This window comes from Hippoglossus hippoglossus, chromosome 6, assembly GCF_009819705.1.
Source record: "Hippoglossus hippoglossus isolate fHipHip1 chromosome 6, fHipHip1.pri, whole genome shotgun sequence".
NCBI lineage: Eukaryota > Metazoa > Chordata > Actinopteri > Pleuronectiformes > Pleuronectidae > Hippoglossus > Hippoglossus hippoglossus.
Genome location: NC_047156.1, coordinates 812,574 through 837,261, shown reverse-complemented (window position 1 = coordinate 837,261; position 24,688 = coordinate 812,574). Strand labels below are relative to the sequence as shown.

General features: G+C 45.8%; 1 protein-coding gene across 2 annotated transcripts in view; it reads right to left on the bottom strand.

Moving 5' to 3' along the window:
* Positions 1-1,600: 1,600 nt before the first annotated feature.
* The window catches only part of itga11b (integrin, alpha 11b), a 25,942-nt gene continuing 2,854 nt past the window's right edge, over positions 1,601-24,688 (bottom strand). The window contains exons 2-30 of one of the 2 annotated variants that reach the window (XM_034588283.1): positions 22,202-22,313; positions 18,233-18,342; positions 17,490-17,581; positions 16,845-16,959; positions 16,621-16,748; positions 16,261-16,409; positions 16,035-16,179; positions 15,658-15,823; positions 15,385-15,455; positions 13,007-13,151; positions 12,501-12,649; positions 11,459-11,602; positions 11,165-11,368; positions 10,956-11,086; positions 10,115-10,287; positions 8,121-8,260; positions 7,914-8,024; positions 7,334-7,419; positions 6,629-6,833; positions 6,416-6,514; positions 5,332-5,408; positions 4,847-4,930; positions 4,604-4,703; positions 4,285-4,398; positions 3,556-3,636; positions 3,339-3,449; positions 3,018-3,113; positions 2,287-2,400; positions 1,601-2,073 (exon numbers count right to left, since the gene is read on the bottom strand). In XM_034588283.1, coding sequence (XP_034444174.1) covers positions 1,993-2,073; positions 2,287-2,400; positions 3,018-3,113; positions 3,339-3,449; positions 3,556-3,636; positions 4,285-4,398; positions 4,604-4,703; positions 4,847-4,930; positions 5,332-5,408; positions 6,416-6,514; positions 6,629-6,833; positions 7,334-7,419; positions 7,914-8,024; positions 8,121-8,260; positions 10,115-10,287; positions 10,956-11,086; positions 11,165-11,368; positions 11,459-11,602; positions 12,501-12,649; positions 13,007-13,151; positions 15,385-15,455; positions 15,658-15,823; positions 16,035-16,179; positions 16,261-16,409; positions 16,621-16,748; positions 16,845-16,959; positions 17,490-17,581; positions 18,233-18,342; positions 22,202-22,313 — 3,533 coding nt within the window. In that variant the 3' untranslated portion in view covers positions 1,601-1,992. Of the gene's footprint in view, positions 2,074-2,286; positions 2,401-3,017; positions 3,114-3,338; positions 3,450-3,555; positions 3,637-4,284; positions 4,399-4,603; positions 4,704-4,846; positions 4,931-5,331; positions 5,409-6,415; positions 6,515-6,628; positions 6,834-7,333; positions 7,420-7,913; positions 8,025-8,120; positions 8,261-10,114; positions 10,288-10,955; positions 11,087-11,164; positions 11,369-11,458; positions 11,603-12,500; positions 12,650-13,006; positions 13,152-15,384; positions 15,456-15,657; positions 15,824-16,034; positions 16,180-16,260; positions 16,410-16,620; positions 16,749-16,844; positions 16,960-17,489; positions 17,582-18,232; positions 18,343-22,201; positions 22,314-24,688 lie in introns of those variants that run through there. The other variant, XM_034588284.1, reaches the window with a different exon arrangement.

The window sequence follows — 24,688 nt, the reverse complement described above, 5'->3', positions numbered from 1 at the left end:
GTCCTGTTCCCTCAGGGTCCGGGTCCCTTAGTGTCCTGTTCCCTCAGGGTCCTGGTCTCTTAGGCTCTGGTCCCTCAGGGTCTGGGTCCCTTAGTGTCCTGTTCCCTCAGGGTCCTGGTCCCTCAGGGTCCGGGTCCCTTAGTGTCCTGTTCCCTCAGGGTCCTGGTCCCTCAGGCTCTGGTCCCTCAGGGTCCGGGCCCGGCTGCCAAAGGTCTTAGTGTCTGCCTGTCTAAACCTTGAGATTGGTGCTTGATAACAATTTACAAATCCCTCTTTGCTTCAGAATGCTAACATAGGAGCTGCTGCTGTTTCTGTGAATGAGTCTTGGGGCATAAAGCATGAGTTTTACTATCAATGGATCTGTGCAGTATTTTCTCACATTGTTTCATCTGTAAAATGTCAAAGGGTAAAAAACATCTGAGTTTTCAAATGTGTGACACGAGACAATCAGAGAAGTTAACTTGAGAACCTGAATGAATTAATAAAACACAGAACTCTAACGTATGAATCACGACAGAACTCACGACCTTCAACATTTATATCTTTATTTAACAAATGATAAACAGATCGAACGTATGTGAAACACATGAACATGTCCAACAATAATGCCACTATCCTTAATATCATGGGTCAAACACAGGTTATTTACAAAGACTTCAAGTCTCACTTTATACAAGAAAAGTGCATCAGCTATAAAGTTGGAAATAATATACAATACGTGATCGTAACATAAACTACGTTTTCCATTAGTATTAAAAAAGGAGAAAACACTCAGCCGTCGTAGGTAGATCAGTAAACGTTTGACTTTTATTCATATTAATTTATTTATTCATTTGATTCTATCCAGACGCAGTTTATTCTGTAAAATGAGTTTATTTTATTCATCAGCTTCGCTCAGAAAAACCTCAAATCACACGAGACGTTAAACCAAAGTGTTTCACTCAGTGTTTAAAGGTTCAGTCTCATTCCAATCTTCAGACCTTTATCTGTAGTTTATATTTTCAAACCTGCAGAAATGGAATCAAGGTGAAGTTTCATGTAGTCGCCTGTTGGTGGCGTCACATCCTCTTTGTGTCGGTGTTTGTCTGAAGAGTCAAAAGTGACTTTATCCAGTTTGAAGTCTCAGTTTTACTAAACTCTTTTTACATCTTGGTGTTTTTTTACTGAAACAAGCTGAGCAGACGTTAGCAGCAGCTCGACTCAGCCAATCAGAGACGAGTCTGTGTATTTACAAGAATAAAGTGATAACTTCAGTCTGAGTCACGTGAGATGGTGAATATGAGACGTTCAGTCTGTCTCTGTGTTAAAATGAGCAATGTGCAGCATCTTGTTCAGTTAAAGTGTCTCTTCAGTGGAGGACACGTTTGGTCGACGGTGACGTTATCGTCACGTTCAAAGAACTTTCAGTTTCTCAACATTCAGACTTTCGTTCTGAAGTAGAGAAACTCCAGAGAGCAGCAGCTCTACTTTGTGGTTATTTACTGAAACTTCTCTTTTCCTTTTTTCTGTAATATTTTGACTTTGTTCTCTTCATCACGGACGGATCCTCCAGGAGCACGTGGCTGCAGCGACGACAGCGGTGGTGAAGGTTGTGCAACAAATTTCTGATGAACGGGTGAAAAGTCTCATTGATTGAAGTCAAGTGATTATATCTGATTCACATCATTTGTGGTTTAAATTCCCATTAAAATAATTCTATCCTCATACAAACGTCTCATCGCGTCACTACGGCCCCGATGGACAAAACACACAAACTGTAGCTGTCCGTCAGGGCCCTGTACGCTCACGATAACCTCGACTCGTTCCTCCACATCAACCGGCGAGGCTGATTGGCTGATTCATTTTTGACGACTGTGAGGGGGAGGGGGGGCAATCAGGGTCCCTGAGTGACAGGTGGAGGCTCGTGATGCGTTCAGGTCATCGATTTTATCATCCACATCTTCTCTGAGTGAACGAGGATCGACAGGACGCTGCATCAGCATCGCCCACACATCATAGCTCCTCTGCTGCCTTCCCATTGGCCACCGGCTGCTCCTCCTCTTCCTGTCGCCGCCGCCTGTCGAAGAATCCGAGCTGAGAAAAAACCCCAGAGAGACACTTTAACCCTTATAAAGTTTCAACTTTAAAACTTCACCTGAACACAAAACGTGCTTCATGACAAGTTTGTTATTTCACAGAATTAAAACATTTTTCTCTTCTTGTTTTTATGGATGTGAGGAGATTTGACTGGGTTTCACGTCTCAGGGCTCTTTGGGGGGGGGGGGGGTTATGTGTGTGTGTACACACCTTCCACAGGGCCAGGACCAGTAGGGCCAGCAGCAGCAGGCCTCCCAGTGAGCTTCCCAGGATGATCCAGACGGGGACGGGGGAGTCGTCCTCCTTCCTCAGCTCCAGGAGAATCTACACATATGTCAGTGAACTTGAGCGTCACTCAGCAGAACTCATTTCAATCAAGCTGCACCAACTCACACACGTCCTCTAAACATGTCAGTTATTCTCTGATAATTCAAGGGAAATTTTAAAACAAACTAAATTCCTAGATCTGCCCCAAAGTTCAACGAGTTCTTTTACGAGTCATGTTCATGTTTCATGGAGGTGGGTTGAGTAGTTTTTGTGGAATCCTGCTAAAAAACAAACTTTGAAACGGACCAGGATGAAAACATGAGGGATGAAGCTAACCTGGCTGTAACACTGCTTTCTGACAGCAGGTGGCAGCAGAGCTGACGCTGTGAAGTGGATGTTGCTGGTTACGTGTTAATTCAGCAGCTAGCTCTGGTTTGTTAGTGTGTGTTTTATTTTGAAATGAAACCTGAGACACATCAGTGAAAACAAAGAGCAGTGGTGGTTTGTCTCCAGCAGGTGTCACTGTTTGATCCGTCATGACCTTCCTCTTGATGGTCGTGACCATGAGGCCAACGTGATCTGACCTGATTAGTATTTAAAAATCAACTTGTTGTGCTGCTCTGCTCTTCATCACTTTAAATAACAAGCCGACATCAGGGACGCTGAGCGTTTACCTGTCGCACAGGTCTGTCCTCCTGGAGGAACATGGGACTGGACGCTTCCAGCTGGACGGACGCAGACGTCAGTAGCTCCAGAGACCTGAAGCTCACCTGAAGTACACAAGTGGTTGTCATGGTGATAAATACTGTCAATGAACAAAAGACTGCAAACCTGCACTATCCAGATTCTTTTAATACATCTGTACATATATATATTTATATATATATAAACAATCAGCATCAATTGTTTAAAATGTACATTTAGACCAACTTCACATTGAGATCATTTTGATTCCAGATTGTTCTGTGTTGTTTAGAGTTTTCATGTGGACTCACAGCGAGAAGAGCAGGAAGCTGGAGTCGTCCTCTGAGGGTCACCTTCACCTCTCTGGAGGTCGGCAGGTTCAGTCGACACTGGACCTCCATGTTCACACTGTTACTGTGGTTCTACACACACACACACACACACACACACACACACACACACACACACAGATGAAATAAAAGCTTCTTGAACAGAGTCTGTTTCCTGGACTCGAACCCTGCGTCCTACCAGCTGTGACAGTGGAGACAGGTCCTCGGCTGTGACCTGGTTGGTCCTGAGCTGAGGCAGCGTGCAGTGACAGCCTGGAACCTGCAGGGGGCCAGACCACAGTGATATTTATTCACCAGACGAAACCCATCCTGTCAGGACGACTGCTCCTTCATCTGAAGCTACTGATGTGTTTACAAAGGTGTGTGATGGGTTTCCACCAGCAGCTGCCACACAATGTGATCTTATCTCAGCCAATGGGGCGACTGCGACAGTCCAGTGTTCCCTGAACGTCCAGTTACCAGTAACAGGCTCAACTTGCTGTTCTGGGTCACAGCAACATTACAACCGTCTGTAGTTGCTATTTCGTCTTTCTAGTTTTTTAAACGATCATCTTTAGGTGTATTTCAGTTTATGTGTGAGATGAATTACACAGCAGATACTTTTACACCTGTTTGATGCACATGAGGAAGTCAGAGCGAGTCTGTGGGTGACCATGTGAGAAACTGATCTTTAGACTCACTGACGTTTTCTAATTATTATTATTATATTTAGTTTTCAGGCACAGAAAACATGATGGTAACCGTGTGTTATAAAGTCTTTCTAGCAGAGCTTCTCCATGTGACTCACTGATGTGGTCCAGACTGACGTGGTCCAGACTGACGTGGTCCAGCAGAAGATTAAAACCCAGGTGTGAACAGTGACACCAGATCCCCTCCCTGTAAGCTTGACTTGCAGGTTTGCTGTTACCTGGTTGATGCTGTAGTCTGTGATGTTCACCAGCTGGTTGCCCTGCAGGGTCACAGCCCAGATATCAGCCCTGAACAGGACGTTGTACACGGAGAAGATGCCCAGGTTCTGGATCTGAGAGCAGAGGAATACGTTAGCTCTCCAGTAGAAACTCCCCTGTGTTCATAGTGAATAACTGTGGTGTTCCTCAAGGCTCTATTCTTGGCCAACTGCTATTTTCAATACGTACGATTCCTCTCAGATTATTCTCCCCCCACTTTACACCGACGGCACACGGTTCTGTTGGATTTATAAAGTTTGCCTTCCTTGTGTAACTCACGTAGTAAGTGAGGTTGAAGGTGGAGGAGCTGCCGTCCGGCTGGTCCCAGGATGAAGAGGAGGAAGAGGATTTGATTTCAAACCGAGGAGGGTTAGGGTCTCTGTCGGGAGATCGGAGGAGAGTTCAAAGTTTAACGTGTGAAACGAAAAAAACCTCCCCCCTGTTCCCGCAGCTTTAGCCATCTCTCAAGGGAATTTTGATTTCATTTCAGTTTGAGCCAACGACAGTGAGATAACGTGTCACCTGGTGAAGAGGAGATCCGTTTGGTATTTCAGAGGCAGGAAGATGTGGTTGATGTTGTCGTCTGGATTTCCCTCCTGACCCTCACTGACAAAACACAAACACACACAGAGAACACATCTGATGTATCAGTCGTTAGAGTCTTTAATCATGTTCACTACAGACCAAACTACAGACCAAACTACAGACCAAACTACAGACCAAACCCCAGCTGGTCCCTCATTGGTCCCTTCGGCCCTACACTCACCAACCAACCTCAAACTGAGGGTTTGTTAATGAATCATTTCTAACGGCGTAAAGAGGCGACTGTTCACATGTGGAGGAGCCCAGATGTTTGTTAATATGTTCAAACTGACACGCACATGACCAGTGTATGTGATGTCACGTGATCTGTGTCGTCAGGCGTGTGAGTGGACGGAGATGGTTTCAGTTTGAAAGGAAGCAGACACATGGAGGATCAACAGCTCCCTGTCACTCAGTGGGCTCACCTGGTGGTTTCCATGACGACCCTCACATGGTCCAGGAAGACGGAGCGGCTGAGCTGAAACTCCAGATGGAAAGAAACCTGGAAGGACGAGAGCGTTTGGGATTTGAAACGATGGAATGACCTCTCGTCACCTTCTAATAAGGTTTGAACTGACGGGATCATCACATGACCTCCACCATGTTTGTCTTTTGCTGGTTTTACAGACTGAGGCTCGGCCTCGTGTTTCCCTTCGGCTACGTCTCAGCTCCTCCAGCAGCCGAGGCCTCGTTAGCAGGAATCCTCACCACGGTCTGGACCAATAAACTGGGCCTTGTTCAGAGAGGCATCAGGGAAACGGGCCCTCAGGGGCCTCACGGTGAGGGGCGGGGCCTCACGGTGAGGGGCGGGGCCTCATGGTGAGGGGCGGGGCCATGATCATGTTTACAGGGACGCTCATTAGGCTAATGAAGGATTTCATGTTCCTGCTCTTTAATCACTATCATTAGTGTGACTGTATAACAACTGTTTTATTCACATCTGATGAAATGACTTTTCTATCCATCGAATCCTATTACAGTAAACTTGAGTTTCCAGTTTATTAGGTACAAACAAGAATCGTCTCCCTGATAAAGTTTTGGACTTTGAGTTTGTATTTTTATCATAGAAATAAACTAAAACAAATATAGTTTGTGTTGTTGTGATTTCACTTTGGAGTTCTTGTTCTACTCCAACATTATTGTTCTCATCTGGTGGATGTGTCCAAGGGACTAAACCATCAGATGAGACATGGGACAAGGAAGACCTAGTTACATTTTGGTGTGAATCTGGACAAAGGGAAGGATTCTGGACTTCTGTTCATCTCTTTCTTTAACATTGTGAGACAGAAAGTGTTTTAACAGTGAGTCAGTTGTGGATCAGACATATTTCTAGGACTGATGAGTGTGGTTTCATGAGGAGACGGGGGGGGGGGGGGGGGGGGGTCTGAGCTCCACTGAGAGATCGATGAAGTGGTAACGTCCAGCAGAGGATTGTGGAACAATTTTGTCAGCAGTTTGTCAGTGATGGTTGTGTTCTGGTCGTCGACGGCTTTAGGAACCAACACCTACCTGGGACAAGGATTTCATAAACGGAGCGCTGACGTTACAGAACCTCTGATTGGCCAGTCTGTCCTCAGTGTGGCACTCAATCTGAATATCTGATTGGTCCTGTGGGTAAGAGGAGGCGTGGGCGGAGTTATGGACATTATTCATCTGCAGCTTGTGTGTTCATGTCCAAGAGGAGCTGATATTTACTGATCGGAGAAAAGTGGAAAACAAGACCTTGACGATGAGGCTGGAGAAGAGCAGGTTGGAGGAGGTGGAGATGTGGATGGAGGCTCCGTATGCGTTCTCTCCCTGGTTCTCCAATCGAGCGAACACCACCATCCTCCTCCGCACAGACTCCACCACAAACACCGACCCCGCAGTCGCCCCCTGGAGGCCGCAAAGTGACCACGCTGCTCGCTCCCTCGAGCTGCAGAACTGCCTTCAGGTGAAACACAGGAAGAGCCGAGAGTCAGTGTGTGTGTGTGTGTGTGTGTGTGTGTGTGTGTGTGTGTGTGTGTGTGTGTGTCTGTGTGTGTGTGTTACTCACTGAACGTCCAGCAGGTCAGTGTGTGTGTGTGTGTGTGTGTGTGTGTGTGTGTGTGTGTGTGTGTGTGTGTCTGTGTGTCTGTGTCTGTGTGTGTGTGTTACTCACTGAACGTCCAGCAGGTCAGTGTGTGTGTGTGTGTGTGTGTGTGTGTGTGTGTGTGTGTGTGTGTGTGTGTGTGTGTGTGTGTGTGTGTGTGTGTGTGTGTGTTACTCACTGAACGTCCAGCAGGTCAGTGTGTGTGTGTGTGTGTGTGTGTGTGTGTGTGTGTGTGTGTGTGTGTGTGTGTCTGTGTGTGTGTGTCTGTGTGTGTGTGTTACTCACTGAACGTCCAGCAGGTCAGTGTGTGTGTGTGTGTGTGTGTGTGTCTGTGTGTGTGTGTGTGTGTTACTCACTGAACGTCCAGCAGGTCAGTGTGTGTGTGCAGCACGAGGTCTGGGACGCAGGTGTCCTCCTGCTCACAGCCGTTCCAGAAAGGAAGCTACAGGAAGAAACGAGGATCATCACATTTCTCACACAACAACCTGATGGTGGCGCTAGACCAAAAGACACAGGATCAACAGACTTCTTATGGTTCATCCTGAAGGGAACATGAATGTCTGAACCACATTTAAACACAACCAAGAGACATTGAACCATTTCACTCAAAAACACAAACGTCCACCTCATGGTCGCACAGGAGGAAAAGTTAGGAAGGATTCATCCTCAGGGAACCATGAACATCTGCACCAACCTCAACTACTCACTGGAGACTTTTCTATCTCGATCAAAAAGTGACATCACCGTCTCTAGAGCTACAACGTGACTACGACTTTTTACACCTAAAACTGGATTTTGTATTTGTTTATATGTTAAAATTCTACAACAAACAAATCAACACGAATTTTGACGGAAACAGGCTAATGCTAATATCCAAGCTAAATCGTGGCTGCTAAGAAATCCAGAGACTCTGACATCACAGGGACAAACTCTCACCTCGGCCCTCAGGATGCTCGGCCAATCAGGATCCAACACCGGCCCCTCGTCTGGGTTCTGCATCCCCGTCTCCAGGACGACCGCGATGGGACGTCCGTAATCTGCTGTTTCCTGTTCAGAGGAATGTTCAGGATCAGTGTGTGTGTGTGTGTGTGTGTGTGTGTGTGTGTGTGTGTGTGTGTGTGTGTGTGTGTGTGAGACTCTGACCTGGACGGAGAAGCCGAGGCGTTGGCAGCTCTGACCTCCGCTCTGTAGAAGGAGGCTCCTGGGCTGCTGGCGGTCGGATTCGTCCAGAATGACTCGTGGAGGAAATCGTCTCTCGTCTAAGACCAGGCTGAACCAAACAGCTGGGAGAGGAGGAAGAGGAGGAAGAGGAGGAGGAAGAGGAGGAGGAAGAGGAGGAATACGAGTTAAAGGAGGCAACCCAATGCAGTGTGCAGCTCCTATGAAGCTGTGAACAGAGACCATGTCCTTCAGGTGATGTTGATGGAGGTGTTTAAGGGACTTCAGGCCAAAGGGACCTGGGGCCCCACATTGTACCAAGCTGAACCCTTACATACTAAGTTCTGAAGCTTTTAGCAGAAGTGGTTGTTTCCAAAGTTGTTGCTGTCTCCTTCATGTCAATGTATTCTCACTTTTCTCCACATAAATGGTTTGGCCCAGATTTGGTTCCCATCTCACATCCAGTCCAGAGACTTGATGAGATGATGGCACTTGGGTTTCACCCCAGATCTGTGACTTCCAGATTCATTGATTAATCATTGCCTGAGTTGTTTCACGTCCGTGTGCTGTTCACGAGACTCCTTCTATCGTTTCCTGCTGCAGCTCCTTCAACCTCGTCTTAAGAAGATACAGTTTGAAATTCCTGTTCCTTTGTTCAGGAGGAATTTTCTCTCTCAGCAGAATCGTTGTTGCTCAGATTCTTTGGCAGCTTCTCCGAACACTTTTCTACCAAATCCAACTGTAACACTGAGAACAAACCATTTCCTTGACAGAAGAGTCGCTGATGAAAACAGTTTGAACAACTACCAGTGTTCCCAGTGTCACATCAGCTGCAAATCAGAGGAGAGGACGACAGGTAATTCACCTGATCCATGAACTATCTGCTCTTTAGCCACAAACTCTCCCCAGGACGTAGCAGTTGGTCCTAATTACCTTTGCAATATAACTTATTGGTCTTCTTCTTCTGTTATGAGAGCGTGCTGCACGTTCTGCCGCTGCTGTTTGTAACTGCAGAGCTCATCTGTTTAACAACTGGAGGTTTGGATTTATGAGAGCGCAGAGAGACGAGGCTGCTCCGGTTCAGTTCGGTTCACGGCCACGACGCCACGTCAGCACGGTAACGAACAAACTGGAGCAAATGTCAAAGACAAAGGCTCCGTCGACCACAGCTCCCGAAACCCTGAAGCATGTTTGTTTGATGCCATGCAGCTTGGCAGTGTGTGTGTGTGTGTGTGTGTGTGTGTGTGTGTGTGTGTGTGTGTGTGTGTGTGTGTGTGTGTGTGTAACCCAATCCAGATGACTGTGGGGGGGTGAGGAGGTGATGGTGAGGAGAAGGAGGAAGGTATGAAGTGATGGAGGGAGGAGGGGTGACACAGTGTTAGCATGTTAGTGAGTTTCCATGCAGCACATCTGCAGCCAATTACAGAGCGAGACACGACAACAGCTTCATACGGAGAGAAGCCGCCCCACAGACAAACATCTGGGTGATTCTGACGCTGTCCTCACCAACGTCCTCACAGCTGATGTCCAGACCAGGTTAAACTTCTACCCGCTCACACCAGAAGCTGCTCAGAGGCACGTCGGCAGTTTATGAGGACGTGTCAGAGCCAGAGTTTAGTTAGGTTTAGTTCATTCATCTCACAGTCTCATTATTATCTACATTCACTAGATCTAGATTTGTATTTAGATCTAAAACACACTGTGAGAAGAATCAGTCCCCCAGACACAAGGGTGGGAAGCTGCTAAGCACCAGCACTCTGAATTCTCCTGGATCTTCTGGTTCCTGACGGCTTGTCGGGATCCGATGGACCCAGATTCCTCCGGAGCAAATAGAAGAATAAAACACATCGGATTCGTTGTGCGAGTTTTCTGTGTTTGATGATTTTTATTGGATGAGTGCGAAGATGTTTCTGATTAATAAAGTGAAATTAAACAGTAACATTTAGTTGTAATAAAAACAGAATCTCAGATCCACCCACCGACATCAGTCCTGGTGTTGGTCCTGGTCTTGGTCCGGGGCTCCAGACTCAGACAGACCGTCACAGACATGCAGGTCACCTCCTTCCCTCCTCGACGACAGTCCTTGTTAAAGATGTTCACCTTCTCGGGTTCAAAGGTCAGTTTGGCCTGAATCCTCATCACACCACGAGACCTGCAGGGGGGGGGGGAGTGTGTTTGAGTTACTGATCCAGACGGTTTCCTCTCCTGAGGATGAACCAAGATGTTTTCAGGTTAAGACTCTGGGGTTGAGTTTAGTTTGGTTGGAGAAAACAAAGCAAATAATGCTGCTGACAAAGGTTTTACTCCACATGAAGCTACGCTGAGATTTGTCCACGGCGAACAGGAGCTGAATGTTCACCACTTGTGTGAAGCTGGTTTCAGACTCCAGGTGGAATCCAGAGACTCGTCTCCAGAGCTTCTCCAGAGTTTGTGTTTCACAGCTGAACAACTCAGCAGCAGGTTTTCTGCACAGACTCGTTCACAGCATCAGATCCTCCTCCTGGTTCAGGTGGGGGGGGGGGGGGGGGGGGGGGGGGGGGGGGCAGAGGCTGATGGGAGTTTCACTACTTTGGAGATTTTTGGTCATGAACCACAACAAATTGGACAAATTCAAATGTTGACCAGATGGTGGCGCTAGATGAAAAGTCAGATGATCAGAAGTTATTCGTCCTGAGGGCAACATGAATGCTGGCACTGCAGGAGATCACAGAGTGAATCCTCTGAGGAACATGAATGTTGACATATTATAAACCGACGTTATTATAAAGCCATGATGCTAGAAAGACAAAAAAAATACTAAAGTGTGTGTGATGGTCTGACCAGATGATGACGGCAGCTCCCAGCGCTCCCACCGCGAGGTCGACCAGCCCGTCTGCGTTAACGTCCAGGACACCGTGAAGACTCTGTCCGAAATACTGCAGACCAGCAGAGAGTCCAGCTGCAGAGAGACGCTGCGGAGACGCACACAGAAAACTAACGGTATAAATAAAATCCCTTTCATTTGTCTGAACAGGCTCATCATGTGTCACCTGTCTGCGCTGCCGCTGGAGGCTTTTGTCCTGGCCGTAAAACACGTAGACTGCCCCCTGGTGGTCGTCCTCCAGTGGAGCGCCGACCACCAGCTCCTTAAATCCGTCTCCGTTCATGTCAGGTATCTGGGCCAACGCCGAACCCAGACGGGAGTTCTGAGAGCGGTCAGATATCTCCAGCGCCCCCTGCAGGACAAATGATGTCTGGAGGGAGGAAGTTTAGTTTAATTTTCTGTGTTGTCACGTGACTCACACAGCAGGCGGCCAATCAGAGTAAAGGCTGTGTGTCTGTACCTGAGGTGTAACAGAGTAGATGTAAACCTTCCCTCTCTCCCAACCCTGGCTGTAGTACATGGGAGCTGCCACCAGGAGGACATCAGTATGTCCATCTCCATCTACGTCCATCGATAACAACTCGCTGCCGAAATACGACCCGATCTGAGGAGAACGCAACACTGTGTGAGAACAAACATGACGGCACCCAAAAGTGGAGCCAAAGCATCTTAATCGCCCCCTGGTGGCTCGCTGCAGTATAGGTCATAAACCCCACCTCCTCCATGTTGGCATATGGGACATGGACCAAACTAAAAAAGATGGTTTCTGTCATTTCAGGTCGTTCTTATCTCACTGACATTTGTTTAAGTGTTTCTAATCAGTTTAGTTTGAATCAGTTATTTGATGATATAAAAAAAGGCGGAGACAAAATGATTGACAGCTGAGACTGACTCCTGATTGGTCGAGTGCATGTATGGGCGGGACCTCGATACCATGTCTCCACTTTAAGCAAGATGGCAGCGTTTGTATAATTTGGCTTTAATTTCTGGACAGTGGGAGGAAGTGGAGACGTGTCGTCCATTTTTATTTTCAGTCTTTTCTTCAAACAGTAAATGTGGTTGAACTTGTTTCTTGTCATTTTGCTTTGGTCTTGTTGAAGTAACAGAATGTGTGTTACATAATCATTTAACACAAACAGTCCTGACGTACCACAGAAGAAGAACAAGTCTTCAGGACGGTTCACACATTATAAGACACTGGTCAAACAACATGTGGGTGTGTGCTCCTGTGTTTAGAGATATTTTCTAATCTCTGTGTCTATTTCTGTAATACAGATGATGGATGGGCCTGGTTTTACTGGGAGCCTGTTGCCAGGGGAACAGCTGGAATCATCATGAGATGGTGATGTGTTCCACATGTCTCAATTTGCATATTACGATACTCAATCATGCTATCTTGCCATCTGGTACATATTTTGTCTGTGTGTGTGTGTGTGTGTGTGTGTGTGTGTGTGTGTGTGTGTGTGTGTGTGTGTGTGTGTGTGTGTGTGTGTGTGTGAGACCTGCTCTCCCAGCAGGCCATGCAGGATGGTCAGGTTTCCCGTGTTCTTCAGCGTGAAGATGATGACCTTGCCGGTGTGGTTGAACCTTGGCGCCCCGGCCACGTACAGCTGTGAGCCCCGAGCCGAAACAAGCGAACCCACTGAGTAACCTGAAGCCAGGACCAGACCGACAGGAGGCAACACACTTTACAAATCATTGTCTTGACAGATGTTCAGAATATTCATGGTGCGAGAAGGATGAATTTATTTTGATGAGTCCCAGTCTCTTGCTGTAGCGCCACCATGAGACCAATGTGAGCCTCACAGTAACATCTCTGACATTCATGCTCTGAGGTGGATGAACCTTTGTGACTTTAACATCTGTGTGGATTTTACCATGGTGTGCTGCTGTGTGTATGGAGCCCTGCAGCCTCTAGGGGGCAGCAGCAGGGAGCTCAACTGAGAACACTTCAGTTTAAATCAGTAGAGTAGAAACACCCGAGGTGAGTAAAGCTCAATAGTTGTACCCAGATAGGCTCCGTGGTTCTTCAGCTCCTCTGGAAACTCCTCCCGATAGGAGGATTTTGGAGGAACAACTTTCCCGTGTTTAGTTTCTTTCAGCACGGCACCGGTCCAGTCGTAGGCGCCGACCGCCCCGAGCAGAACGCCGTCCTGAAGGAAAGATGTGGAGATCATTTATTTATTTTACTTTAAGGACTGAGACGGACTTTTAGCCACGTATTCACTACTAGACAAACAGGTGCATCGAGTTCACAGACTTTCTATGTACCACACATGGAGTGGTCCACTAGAGGGCGCACCACAGAACTCAGACCTTTTAAAACTCCCAGATTCTGTGAATAAAAAACATGGCCACACTGGAGGAGGTGGCAGCTTCGACTCAGTTCCTCCTATCACCTCCGAGAAACCCCCTAACCCTCCCACATCAGGTAACGTCCAATTCTCAAGTATCATACTTAAAGTCAGGAGATCAGCTGATGACACGTAAACCAATAAACCAAGTAGCATTAAAACGTTCTCACTGTGTTCAAATGCAGTTCTGTAGCGAGGCAACAGAATACGGGCGGGACGAGCTGGTGGCGCTGATGGAGGTAAGTCTCTGTAGATCTTGGTCGATTCGGCCTTCACAGCCTCCTTCATGAGCCAGGTGGACCACATCCTCTATCGGCCTCTACACTGCCCCCTACTGTTAATGTACGTATGGTCCAGTGTAGTGTTAATGTCTGAGGATGTGCACAACCGACTCCAGCCAGTGAAACAATGAGGAGAAACAGCAGGAGCAACATGTGAGTTCGGTGGATTGACTCACTCCTGCAGTATGAACCTTGTCACCTGGAAATCCCATCATGCAGCTTGAGTTACAGCTCAGATCCCAAATCCTCAGTTCCCACCACATAGTTCTCAGCGTCAGTAAAGTGAAGCTGAAAAGAACTGTGTCTTCTTTAGAATCTACCTGAGGGGACTAATCAGACGTCTGGAGTCCTGACGTAGGTTCAACTTCTGCTGTGGAAAGCCTCTGCAGCTCCACTGAAGTGGAAACTGTAGCTGCAGTCAGATGGAGGACGGCAGCTCTTCACTGATCTTCAGGAACACGTCAGGAACACATCAGGAACACGTCAGGAACACATCAGGAACACGTCAGGAACACGTCAGGAACACGTCAGGAACACGTCAGGAACACATCAGGAACACGTCAGGAACACGTCCAGCTCATATGAAGTCACAGGGAGGTTAAAGAGTAACTTGTTTCCCTCCGTGTCCTAATGAGGAGACGTCTCCTGGTGTGTCCTTGGTGCTGCAGACCTGTTGTCTCTGCTCAGACATCGTGACCATGGTACGAGGGCTGGATCAGTGGCTCTGGAATCTCTCAACACGTGTTTGCAGCCAGTGGAGCTGGCAGATGGACTCTGGAGCTTGTAAACTCCAGATATTATAGTTATAAACCGCTGAGTCGTGGTCTCTAAGGGCCAGAATCCAGGACCACAGTGTGGGAATGAGTGAATTCTTGGCGACGCCACCGAGCGTCCTGCAGCATCTCAGCAGCACATGGACTGACTCTGGATCTGCACGTTCACTTCTTTAATCCTGCGTGAGGACTGGATGATGGTTTCCACATCAGAGTGATTCTTACCCTTTAATCCCCAAACTCAGGACCAGGAGACTCATTGCAGTAAATAATTGTCAATGAGCTCAGGTGCATGTGTGTGTGCAGGTCTCCTGGTTCCTTCATGTATTAATGTGTGTGTGAGAGCGTCTGTTGGCAGCTCCACCTTCAGGAAAACCATCTGCTGTGTGTTACTGAAAGAAAGTTTCCATCAAGCCCTTTGGACTTCAGTCTGATGCAACTTTCCCTGGACAAGAAACCACAGAAATATTTCAGGAGGCTTCTGGTTCTGCAGTTTCAGATCCAGGACCAGAGCGAAGCTGGACGACTGAGGATGAGACCTACAACAATATTTGAGAATTTCATCCTTTGTCTACTGAGTTTCTGTTGGAATCAGGATCCATTCGAATACAGAGCTTCTGTTCTGACTTTTGTTTTCTTGGAGAAAACTGGAGGATCTTCCGTAACGTTCTGTTCCCAAATCAAATCAAATATGTTATATTATTTCTGCCAAGTCCCTGAATTTTACAAGTAAAAGTAGCTCAGGATGTTTTCCAGAAGTGATTTCAGGAAAATTATAATCATCCTTGACCTCTGCCGTGGAAATCAAATTAAACTGAGGGAAATGACATAAAAATCCAAACTGGAGAGTCCAGTGTGAAGTTTCTAATTCAGAAACTTGGACTTTCAGACATTTACAGACACAAACAGAATCTCTTAAACATCTGGAAGCTGAAATAGCAGCAGCTGTACATGAATGTAACTGTGAACTTGACTCACTTTCACTAAATGTGAGGAGAAACCAGCCTGAGCCATCTGGAGACCGAACCCTCGACCCTGACTGCTGGTTCCTGTGAAGCACACAGAGGATGAGCTGCACACAGACACAACAGGCTGATGTGTGCCAAGATCTGTTTATGTGTCTTCAGTAATATAGATCACACTGAGAATCAACCGGCTGCAGTAGACCTGTAGTAATACTAAATATTCTTCTGTGAATTAGCTTCAGACACAATGAAGAAACATGTTTGACTTGTTTTAATGTCCGCTGACCTTCCAGAGTGAAAATCCTTTCTCCCAGAGCGTCCACGATGTCTTTCAGCGCCGACTCGTCCGTCACATTGAAGAAGTGTTTCTCGTCCGGGTCGCTGGCGATGAACTTGATTTCCTTCAGAAAGGCTTCAGGGTTGATTCCCCGACGGTTGTAATAACCCAGAACCTGCAGGAGACGCTCAGTGAGAGAGGGTTCAAATCTTCTACGTCCAGAGAACCACAAAGGTTTTTATATCAGTACGAAGGATGGAAGGAGTGAAGACTGAGGGGTCAGGGTGTAAACTGTAGGTTGCACATAGGGAAGGAAGGAAGTCTGCCTGACCCAGCACCAGACAGGAAGTCATGAAGTCACAGAGGTTAAAGATGGACGGACTCACAGCGATGGCGTACATGGTGATGTTGTCTCTCTCACTGTCGGCGACGGCCTGAAACAGCTGAGGACTGTCATGAGATTCACCGTCTGTGATCACGATCATCACCTTCTGAGCGCCGGGCCGGCCGCCACGTTTGAACGCCTCGGACCTGCAAATACCAATATGAAGGTGTGTGAGGAACCTGGCAGGACACTGAGTGATCCTTATAAGGGAGGATTTGGAGTCGTACCTCGCCACGTTAATGCCCAGCGCCGTCCTCGTCTCCTCTCCGCCCCGCTGGTCGATGCTTCTGGCGGCCTCCACCACCTTCTCCACCGTCTGGTACTCACCCAGACTGAACTCATGGACCACTGCGGAGCCGTACTGAACCACACCGACCTGCAGAGGAAACGCAGCTCAGTCTAAACCTGAACCTGCACTGTGAGGTCGGCCCGGTTATAACAGTTATCATTATTTCAATAAAAGCTAAATCAACAACAAACAACAAACAGGAGAAAGGGTCAAGTACAAACCAGCTTTGGACCTGTTTAATATATTTAATCTTCAAGGTTGAATGTGTTTAATGTGTTTTATCTGGTGATGAACCGACCTGCGTCTGACCTGAGCCGATGTAGAACTTGTGCAGGATGTTGATGAGGAAGTCCTGCACCTCGTACCACGGGTAGATGGAGTTAGAACCATCCAGAACAATCACGATGTCCATGAACGTCTCACACCCTGAAAGATAGAGAGAAAACAAGATGGATGATGGATGGATGATGGATGATGGATGATGGATGATGGATAGATGATAGATGATGATGGATGTATTACTCTGCAGGGCGGGGGCGATGGTGTGGGACAGTCTGAAGTTGCGACTGACTCTGGAGCAGATCCCGGTGCTGTAGAGAGAACTTCCACATTCATGAGACCAGAGCGGTCCACAGGTCTGAGGACACACAGACACACACCAGTCCAATACACACAACACAAAACAAATCCAACACAGATTCATTTAAAACAACAATTTGAACCAATAATCATGTTAATCTGTATCAAATATTTTAATAATCTGAAATAAATCCTGTCAGTGAGTCAAAGGTCTGAAGCTCATTGTCCTCTCATCAGCTCCACCTAGAGGTTTGTTTGAACCCTGTTCTCTTGTGTGTTTGTTGGTTTATTTAAACTACTGGACTGGTCACCAGTTAACTTTCTATTGGTCAGTGAAGAACTCATTAAGTGTTGGTGTGGATCTGGATCAGGGAACTTTGTGAGGTCGATCGTTTTCAACATTTTCACTGATTTCTCAGAGAATCAAGATGAAAATAATCAGACATGTGTAGAGGACAGATATGAATATATATATATATATATACAGTATATGGGTCTGTTGGGTCTTGGTGGAGGTTTGAGCTGTACTGAGTGATATAGTTTGAAATGGAGCTGAGCTGGAGGACGTGTCTCTGTCGTGAGACGCACCACAAAGCTGCTGTCTTTAGGGTTGGAGGTCAGCGTCATGCCCAGCCTCATCTTGTCTTTCCTCTCAGACACGTTGTCCAGAGAAAGTTTCCCTGGAGACAAATAAACACAGTTCATCCCTGAGGACGGTTTGAAACATGCTGATGTAGTCGCTGTTTGAGAAGAGCCTCAGTGGTCAGAGCTGCAAACTGTGTTTTTGAGTTTTGTGTGTTTACCAAACTCCAAAATTGAGTCTGTGTGAATAAAAAACATTAAAAGAAGACGAAGGAGAAGAAGAAGAAGATGACGACAAAGAAGAAAGCAACAATGAAAAGGAAGACAACAACAAAGGAGGAAAAGGAGGAAGGAGAAGAAGACGACAGAAAAGAAAAAGAAGCCAACAACGAAGAAGACGATGATGAAGAAGACAACAACAAAGAAGATGAAGAAGATGAAGAGGATGAGGAGAATCAGACAAAAAACAAGGAATATTAAAAAGACAATGACAAAGAAGACGAATAAGAAGGAGCGTCTGCCTCTGAACTCTACCAGGCAGTGGTGGAAAGTACCTGAGTACATTTACTTCAATACGGTTGTGAGGTGTTTGTACTTGAGTATCCTGAGTATCACTGCTTCACACTTCAGTCTCCAGTAACAAGTATTACTCACTACTCTCCTTCAGGTGAAAATACTTTTACTTTATTGTAAGTATTTTAAATTGAGGAGCTGTTCATTGGACTGTGGAGACTCAGCGAGTCGCTCACCCAGCTGCAGGCGGCTGCAGTTCACTGAGCTGCTGGTGTCCAGCGGACATTTGTACACGTCACCGGTCTGCTGCCTCCCGGTGGATTCTAACGGAGCTCCGACCAGCAGCCTGGAACGAACACACACACACACACACACACACACACACACACACACACACACACACACACACACACACACACACACACACACACACACACACACACGTCTTTATAGATGTTCATGATATAAATGAAGCACAATTCTTGTTATTAATTCATTTGAATCCATCATCTTGGCTCTGCTCAACCTCCAGACTGCAGATGTGATAAAAAACCAAATTCTCCTCCTCTTCAGCCCTAAAAGTTTTTCGAACATTGTCACATCGGCCAAATTTAAACATTTAATTAGATTTAGCTTCATAAAAAATCGGCTGACGAGTCAGAGCATCCATCCCGTAGCCTCACGCTTTTATGTGAAGAGCAGTTAAACTGGTGACACTTTACCAAACTGATCCGTGGTGACTCCGCCCTGGGATAATATTTGGAAATGGAAGTTTGGAGGTGAACACAGTTGATATATTTTGACGTGGTCTCATGCACCGTGATATAACTTTGTTAAAACTACTCGTCACTCAGTTAGCATTAGCTTTAATTTGTTTCATTTAATGTCACGTGACCACTTATATCACTGCTGGTTTAAAAGTGGATTTATAATCTGATCACGTCTCCAAAATGTACGACGCATGGGTCAGAGTTTCATACACCTGCTCACATTCTCCCATCAACTTGTTTTTTAGATACCAGCTTTTGCCAGAGAAGTGGCGTACGCATGTTTTCGAACCAGTTTTGTGCTCACGCAACGGCCCCTGGAGTCTACGTCCATTTTTATACACAGGTGATGTTTGTATGCTACTTTTCACAATGCATTGTGGGATATTATAAGAGTGCTTTCAGAGCAGGTGAGACAGAACAGAGGTTTAACCAGCTGAGGTTAAACCTGAAGATCACGTCTCTGCAGTGACTCGGAGTCACAGACTGTCGCTGCAGGTTCTTTTCTCTGAATGATCATACGACAGATGTTCAGTTGTGCTGTTGCCCTCAGAGTTCAGCAGCTGGAGGAGCGACCGGCGGCCACACTGAACCACCCTGCTGCTCCAGTGTCGCACAGCGAGCAGGTTATAAGCACCAACCAGAGGAAACACCGCCACATGTGGCCTGGACGGCAGCGGTTCTGGGAACAGGCCTGAGTCACATACCAGAGGACAAGCTCAGCGCTAACCCTCAATCTGCTAATGCGTCTCCCGTCCACATCAAACGAGCGGAGAGCAGCGCTGACAAACCACATCCCACAGCCGGCAGCTCCTCTGACGTCATCACGCTGCTCGTTTCCTCAACAGGTGGTTTCTGGTAAAACCTCACAAATATACCTGCCTCCACTTTAATGGGCTATTTGTCACTTAATTACTAATTTCCCACACTTCCCATAATGCCTTTCAACAGCCCTGGATCTGTATCATTCAGCAGTGACGGGAAGAGGAGAAGATTCTTCTTCATTATTTTTTTCTATTTTAATTCATCTTGTTTTTCATGTTGTTTCATGTCAAATTCCATTTCCTGTTTTATTTTGTTCATTACAAACATTCCCAGTCTTTGGTTCCTGGTTCAAAATGCAGCACCCACCTGTTACCTGGTTAGTTTCCTGTCCCTGTGTTTCCCACCCAGGAAACCCTGTTGATATTCCATTGTTCCTGTTTCCTGTCGTGTTTCGTGTTCCACAGTTTTTCCTTGTGTTTGTTTCTTGTGTTTTTTGGACGTCAGGTTCTTTACCTGCCTCTTGTCTGTTTTTGTGTCGATCAGTTGAACTGTAAAGTCTCACGGTGAATTCACACCAAGCACAACGCTCCGCTTCACGTTGCTCTGGTGAATATTCAGCCATTCTCCTCTGGAGAGGGAGGAGCTGTGGTTTCCATGGCGACCTGAGGCTGACGGGTGACAGATTGATGACCGGTGAGTTTCCTTCTCAGCACTGATCGGCTTCTGTGACATTCCATCATGCTAAGATTTTGCTCAAGTTCAAATCTTTCGACACGTGAAATTCATGTTTATCTCAGGGCACCATTTGTGTCAATGGCAGGTCAAGGGTCAGAGGTCACAGGAGCCTGAGGTTTATGGGTATTAATAATGTTCCTGAGGTCGTGATCGAAAGAGAACAGAGCGGCAGTAGAGGATCATTCCACCGTAGTGAGTCTGGATATCTACATCAGCCAAACACCTGAAACGTAAATGTCACCAGGCAGCGTAGAAAAACAACTGTGCAGAGTAACTATGTCAGCCCCCCCCCCCCCCTTAAAACAACAGGCACAGCGGAGTGATGGGCTTCCCATTGGGAGGCTGGGGAATAACAGACCACAGCACATAGTTTCCAGATCCAGCTGTGCCTCGGGATGCAGCAGAACCCGATCGCGAGACAGACGCAAATACTTTCCACTTATTTACCTGAAACTTCAAAGCCACAGAGATTTTGTAATCGTGAGGAATTCATCACGGCTGAAAGGTTCCAGATCAAATAAAAGAGGGAATCTCACCTGCAACCGCAGACAGACGCAAGAGGACCGGACGACACAGGTCCAGTTTCTAAGACAACAAAGTGTTTTCTCAAGTTCCATGAATCAGTCAAACTTTACTGAGGCTGAACAGTTCAAAGAGACACTTCAATGTGTTGAGACACTTTAGTGATGCAGACGTTTCACTTTAATGTGTATATCTTTGTCTAATGTGAGTTTTTATTCATAGTTTCACTTCATTTGATATAATCTGACTTCATCGTATCTCGTATTTTATTGTATCTACTCTAACTTTCTCTCATCTTCCAGCAGCACATTAATAATAATATAATAAAAATAGTAATATAGTAAATGTATCTGCTGGTATTTGGGGTTGAAACGTAGAGATGGACAAACTGAACAGGAACGTATGAGTCTGCATGAGAGACAAAGAGGCCATAGGAGCAGATCCACGTTATGAAACCGCTCCACAGACATGTTTCACTGATCAGACACATCAGGGGAAAATGTGTCGTTCCAACTTGATCCTGACGTTTCATCGTGATTCACCGACACGGCTCAGACACGTCAGCTTCAACCTTTCCTGGGAACGTTTCCACAAACTCTCAGCTCTCTTTCCCAGAACATGAGACTTTGCTGGTCACGACCACAGAGTCTCATAAATCCACATTCAACAGGTCTTTTCTTTTTAAGATGGAGAAACTATCTGTAACTTCTGACATCATCTAAACACAGAGAACCAACTGAGGCTGTCATGAACGTTTCATTAGGATAAAGAGAGGGTCATTTATTACACAGTATGGGTCATAACCCTCCTCCATGTTAGCAGATGGGACATGGACCAAACTAAAACATCAATGAATATGTAAAATAAATGTTTGTCCCTGATGTTTCTGTCATTTCAGGTCGTCCTCATCTCTCTGATGTTTGTTCAAGTGTTTCTGATCAGCTTGGTTTGAATCAGTTATTTGATATAAAAGAGACGTTATGATTGACAGCTGGACCTCGCTACAGATATCTGCTTCCAAATGACACAAGGACACTTCGGCATGCAGATGGGGAAGACTGGGGATCGAACTGCCGACCTTCTGGTTGGAGGAAGACCGATCTCGAATCTAATTAGCTCGATAGCAAGATGCAGTATGTTTCAGTTGTTTTAACTAGTTAGTTAGCTAACTCTAGTTAGCATGATACTGTTACAAATAGAAAAGTAGTTATTTAAAACTAGTTAGTGAGCTGATAAATGATGGACACACGTCATAGTGTCATTGAGAGTTTGTTAGATTCAATGCATCTGTTTCTATGGACGTTAATAAACCAGCAGGGACTGGTTTGTGTACAGATGTTCTGACAGAACAATCCGGTTCCTGTGTGAACAGACCAGAACACACTGACCCACACAGTCTGGTTCTGAGATTCTCACCACTGGCGTCCTCCGGCCTCATGTTGCTGGACTGTGTATCCAAACTGGGTTTCTTTAGAACCAGAGAAGATCTTGAAGTTCTTTGAGTCAAAGTTGAAACAGAGCTGAATATCTGAAACGGAGAGAAAGACGGTTATTCCCACACTCCACATTACCCACAGCACTTTGGTACATTTTATATCTGTGTCCAGATTAACGGCCTCTGGATTCCCAGCAGCTCTAGTTTGAATAACCTGCACAACATAGAGTCTCTTCATTAGGGGATTTTCAAAAGGCACAAAGTCTCTTACTGAAGATTTGGACACAGAAAGCTGAAGGAAAATGGCCGATCTGCTAAAGTAAACTTCAGTTTGTCACTAAAAGATTTCCTGGACTCGAACTTTCCCTCCGAGCACATCTGGCCTGAGATTCTTTTCCACTTTCCCACAGAAAAAGAATGAAAATATGAAACTCCTGATATTTAGTTCTTCCACTCGTATGTGAAGGAACAAATGTGATAAACATCTTCTGACTTAAAAGAATCCAGAAACATCCAAACCAACAACGAGTCAAAATCCAGAACACAAAGAATGAAACCACTAGTAAGTGATGTAATAAAGTCAGTAGAATCCGTGGGGCTGTGTGATATGACTTCAAATCAATATCACCATTAATTCTAACTTTCACCTTGATTACGAATAATGACCCCCCCCCCCCCCCCCCCCCCCCCCCCCCCCCCCCCCCCCCCCCCTCATCCATCTCTGCAGCCTCTAGTTTTCAGTTAAACTGTTTGTCAGGGGCTCAGTCCGACAAAAACTGAGATAATAAAAGTGACGTCACTCCAAAATGTACAACTTTATTTTCCACGACAGGAAAGTGGAAAGGGAAGAAATGACTCATGGCTTCAACAGAAGCAGGTTGAGTTAAATATGTGTCTTCCAAATGAATGAGGATAAGAATGATCAATCACGACTGAGGAGGATCCAAGACATTCTTCCTCTATCGGATCATTACTGTTTGTTTGCTATTCCAAGCCTGGAGTTAAAAAACAGACTTTGATAGAAGAAGTGTGTCTTCATTTTTCCTTCCTCATGGTTTTGTGCTCAGAGCTCCAGTGACCTTCCAAATATTCAGCTCAGGCCACGTTCCAGACACAGTGTGAGCAGCTGAGGAGAAGTTTATATAACACAGAAACATATAAGTCACATTTCATCTCTGAAATTATAATCTGTTGCATGTGTTCAGGAGGTCAATCTGAACACAGTTGTTATTTTACACATTGTTTGTGTTGTTTCTAGATATATCATCAGAAATGTCCGGGCACCACTCCAGAGAAATAGAGACTTCTCTCATTTCAGAGATGATGAATTCACACTCAGCAGCGTATTGTTTCCATATCTGTACGTGAATGAATCATACAAAGTCGTACGATGTAAACGTCAGTTTAACTTTATTTTCTTTCCTGTTATGAATCTAATCCAAAGCCATCTGACCATGATCTCTGATGACCAGAGATGAATTGTGACCTTAAGACATTTGATCCAGAGCAAAAGCAGAAAAAGGTCAAAGGTACAAGAGTTTATATGATTATTTTAGAGTGAAGGAACTACACATCCCATAATCCATTGTGAATGATCCTTTCCATCGACTTCCAGCTGCTTCCTTCTGAATTCAACCTTGTTGATGTAGTGTTGTAATGTCATGTAGTTTGTATCCTGTATGTTATTATATAGTGTTTCATATCGTGAAGTAGTAGTGTAATGTTAGTGTTATCAGCCACATGGATCCTGACTACGTCATCGCTCGGTAACAGGGAGCTCCACCAGCCAGATAGAGCACCGAGGATTGTGGGTAGTGTAGTACCTTTCCTGGACCTTTCATTCAGACTTGTGGCTTCTACAGGAGAATACGACATCGTTTCACAGTCATTCAGTTTGTGGTCAGTCTACCTTGGATGGTTAAAATATTATGGCTGATAATCAAAATCTCTATTTAGAAAATGAATGAGATTTTACTTCAGGAACCAAACTGTCGAGATCTATTGAAATCGTTTTGATCTCATCTCATCTCATGATTTTAACAGATGAGTCCGATTTTAGGAGCAGCATTAAACCAAAGGTTTTCCAGCCTCAGTCAGTACCCCCCCACACACACACACTCCCGCTGTCCGATCCTTTGACCCCACCATGATCTTTGACCTCAGGGCTGTTGCCTGTGAGCTGAAGTATTCCTCTGAGCTCCGGTTTGTCTCCTCCAGTTGTGAGAATGAGCTGTTTGGGTTTGTTTGCTCGTGATGAGTTCAAATATAAGACACATGAAAAAAGAGAGCAATAATGGAACAATTTTCTCTGACTTTAAGTCGTGTGTTTCCTCCCAGCGCAGAGGAATTTGCTCGTGTCTGATCCGAGCCAAAGACCAACTCGATTTATCGGAGCAGTTGGGGAAAGACAAAATGAGACTTGGCAGAGAAGAGATAAAAGATCCATATCCAAGTCTGACAGTCTCCTG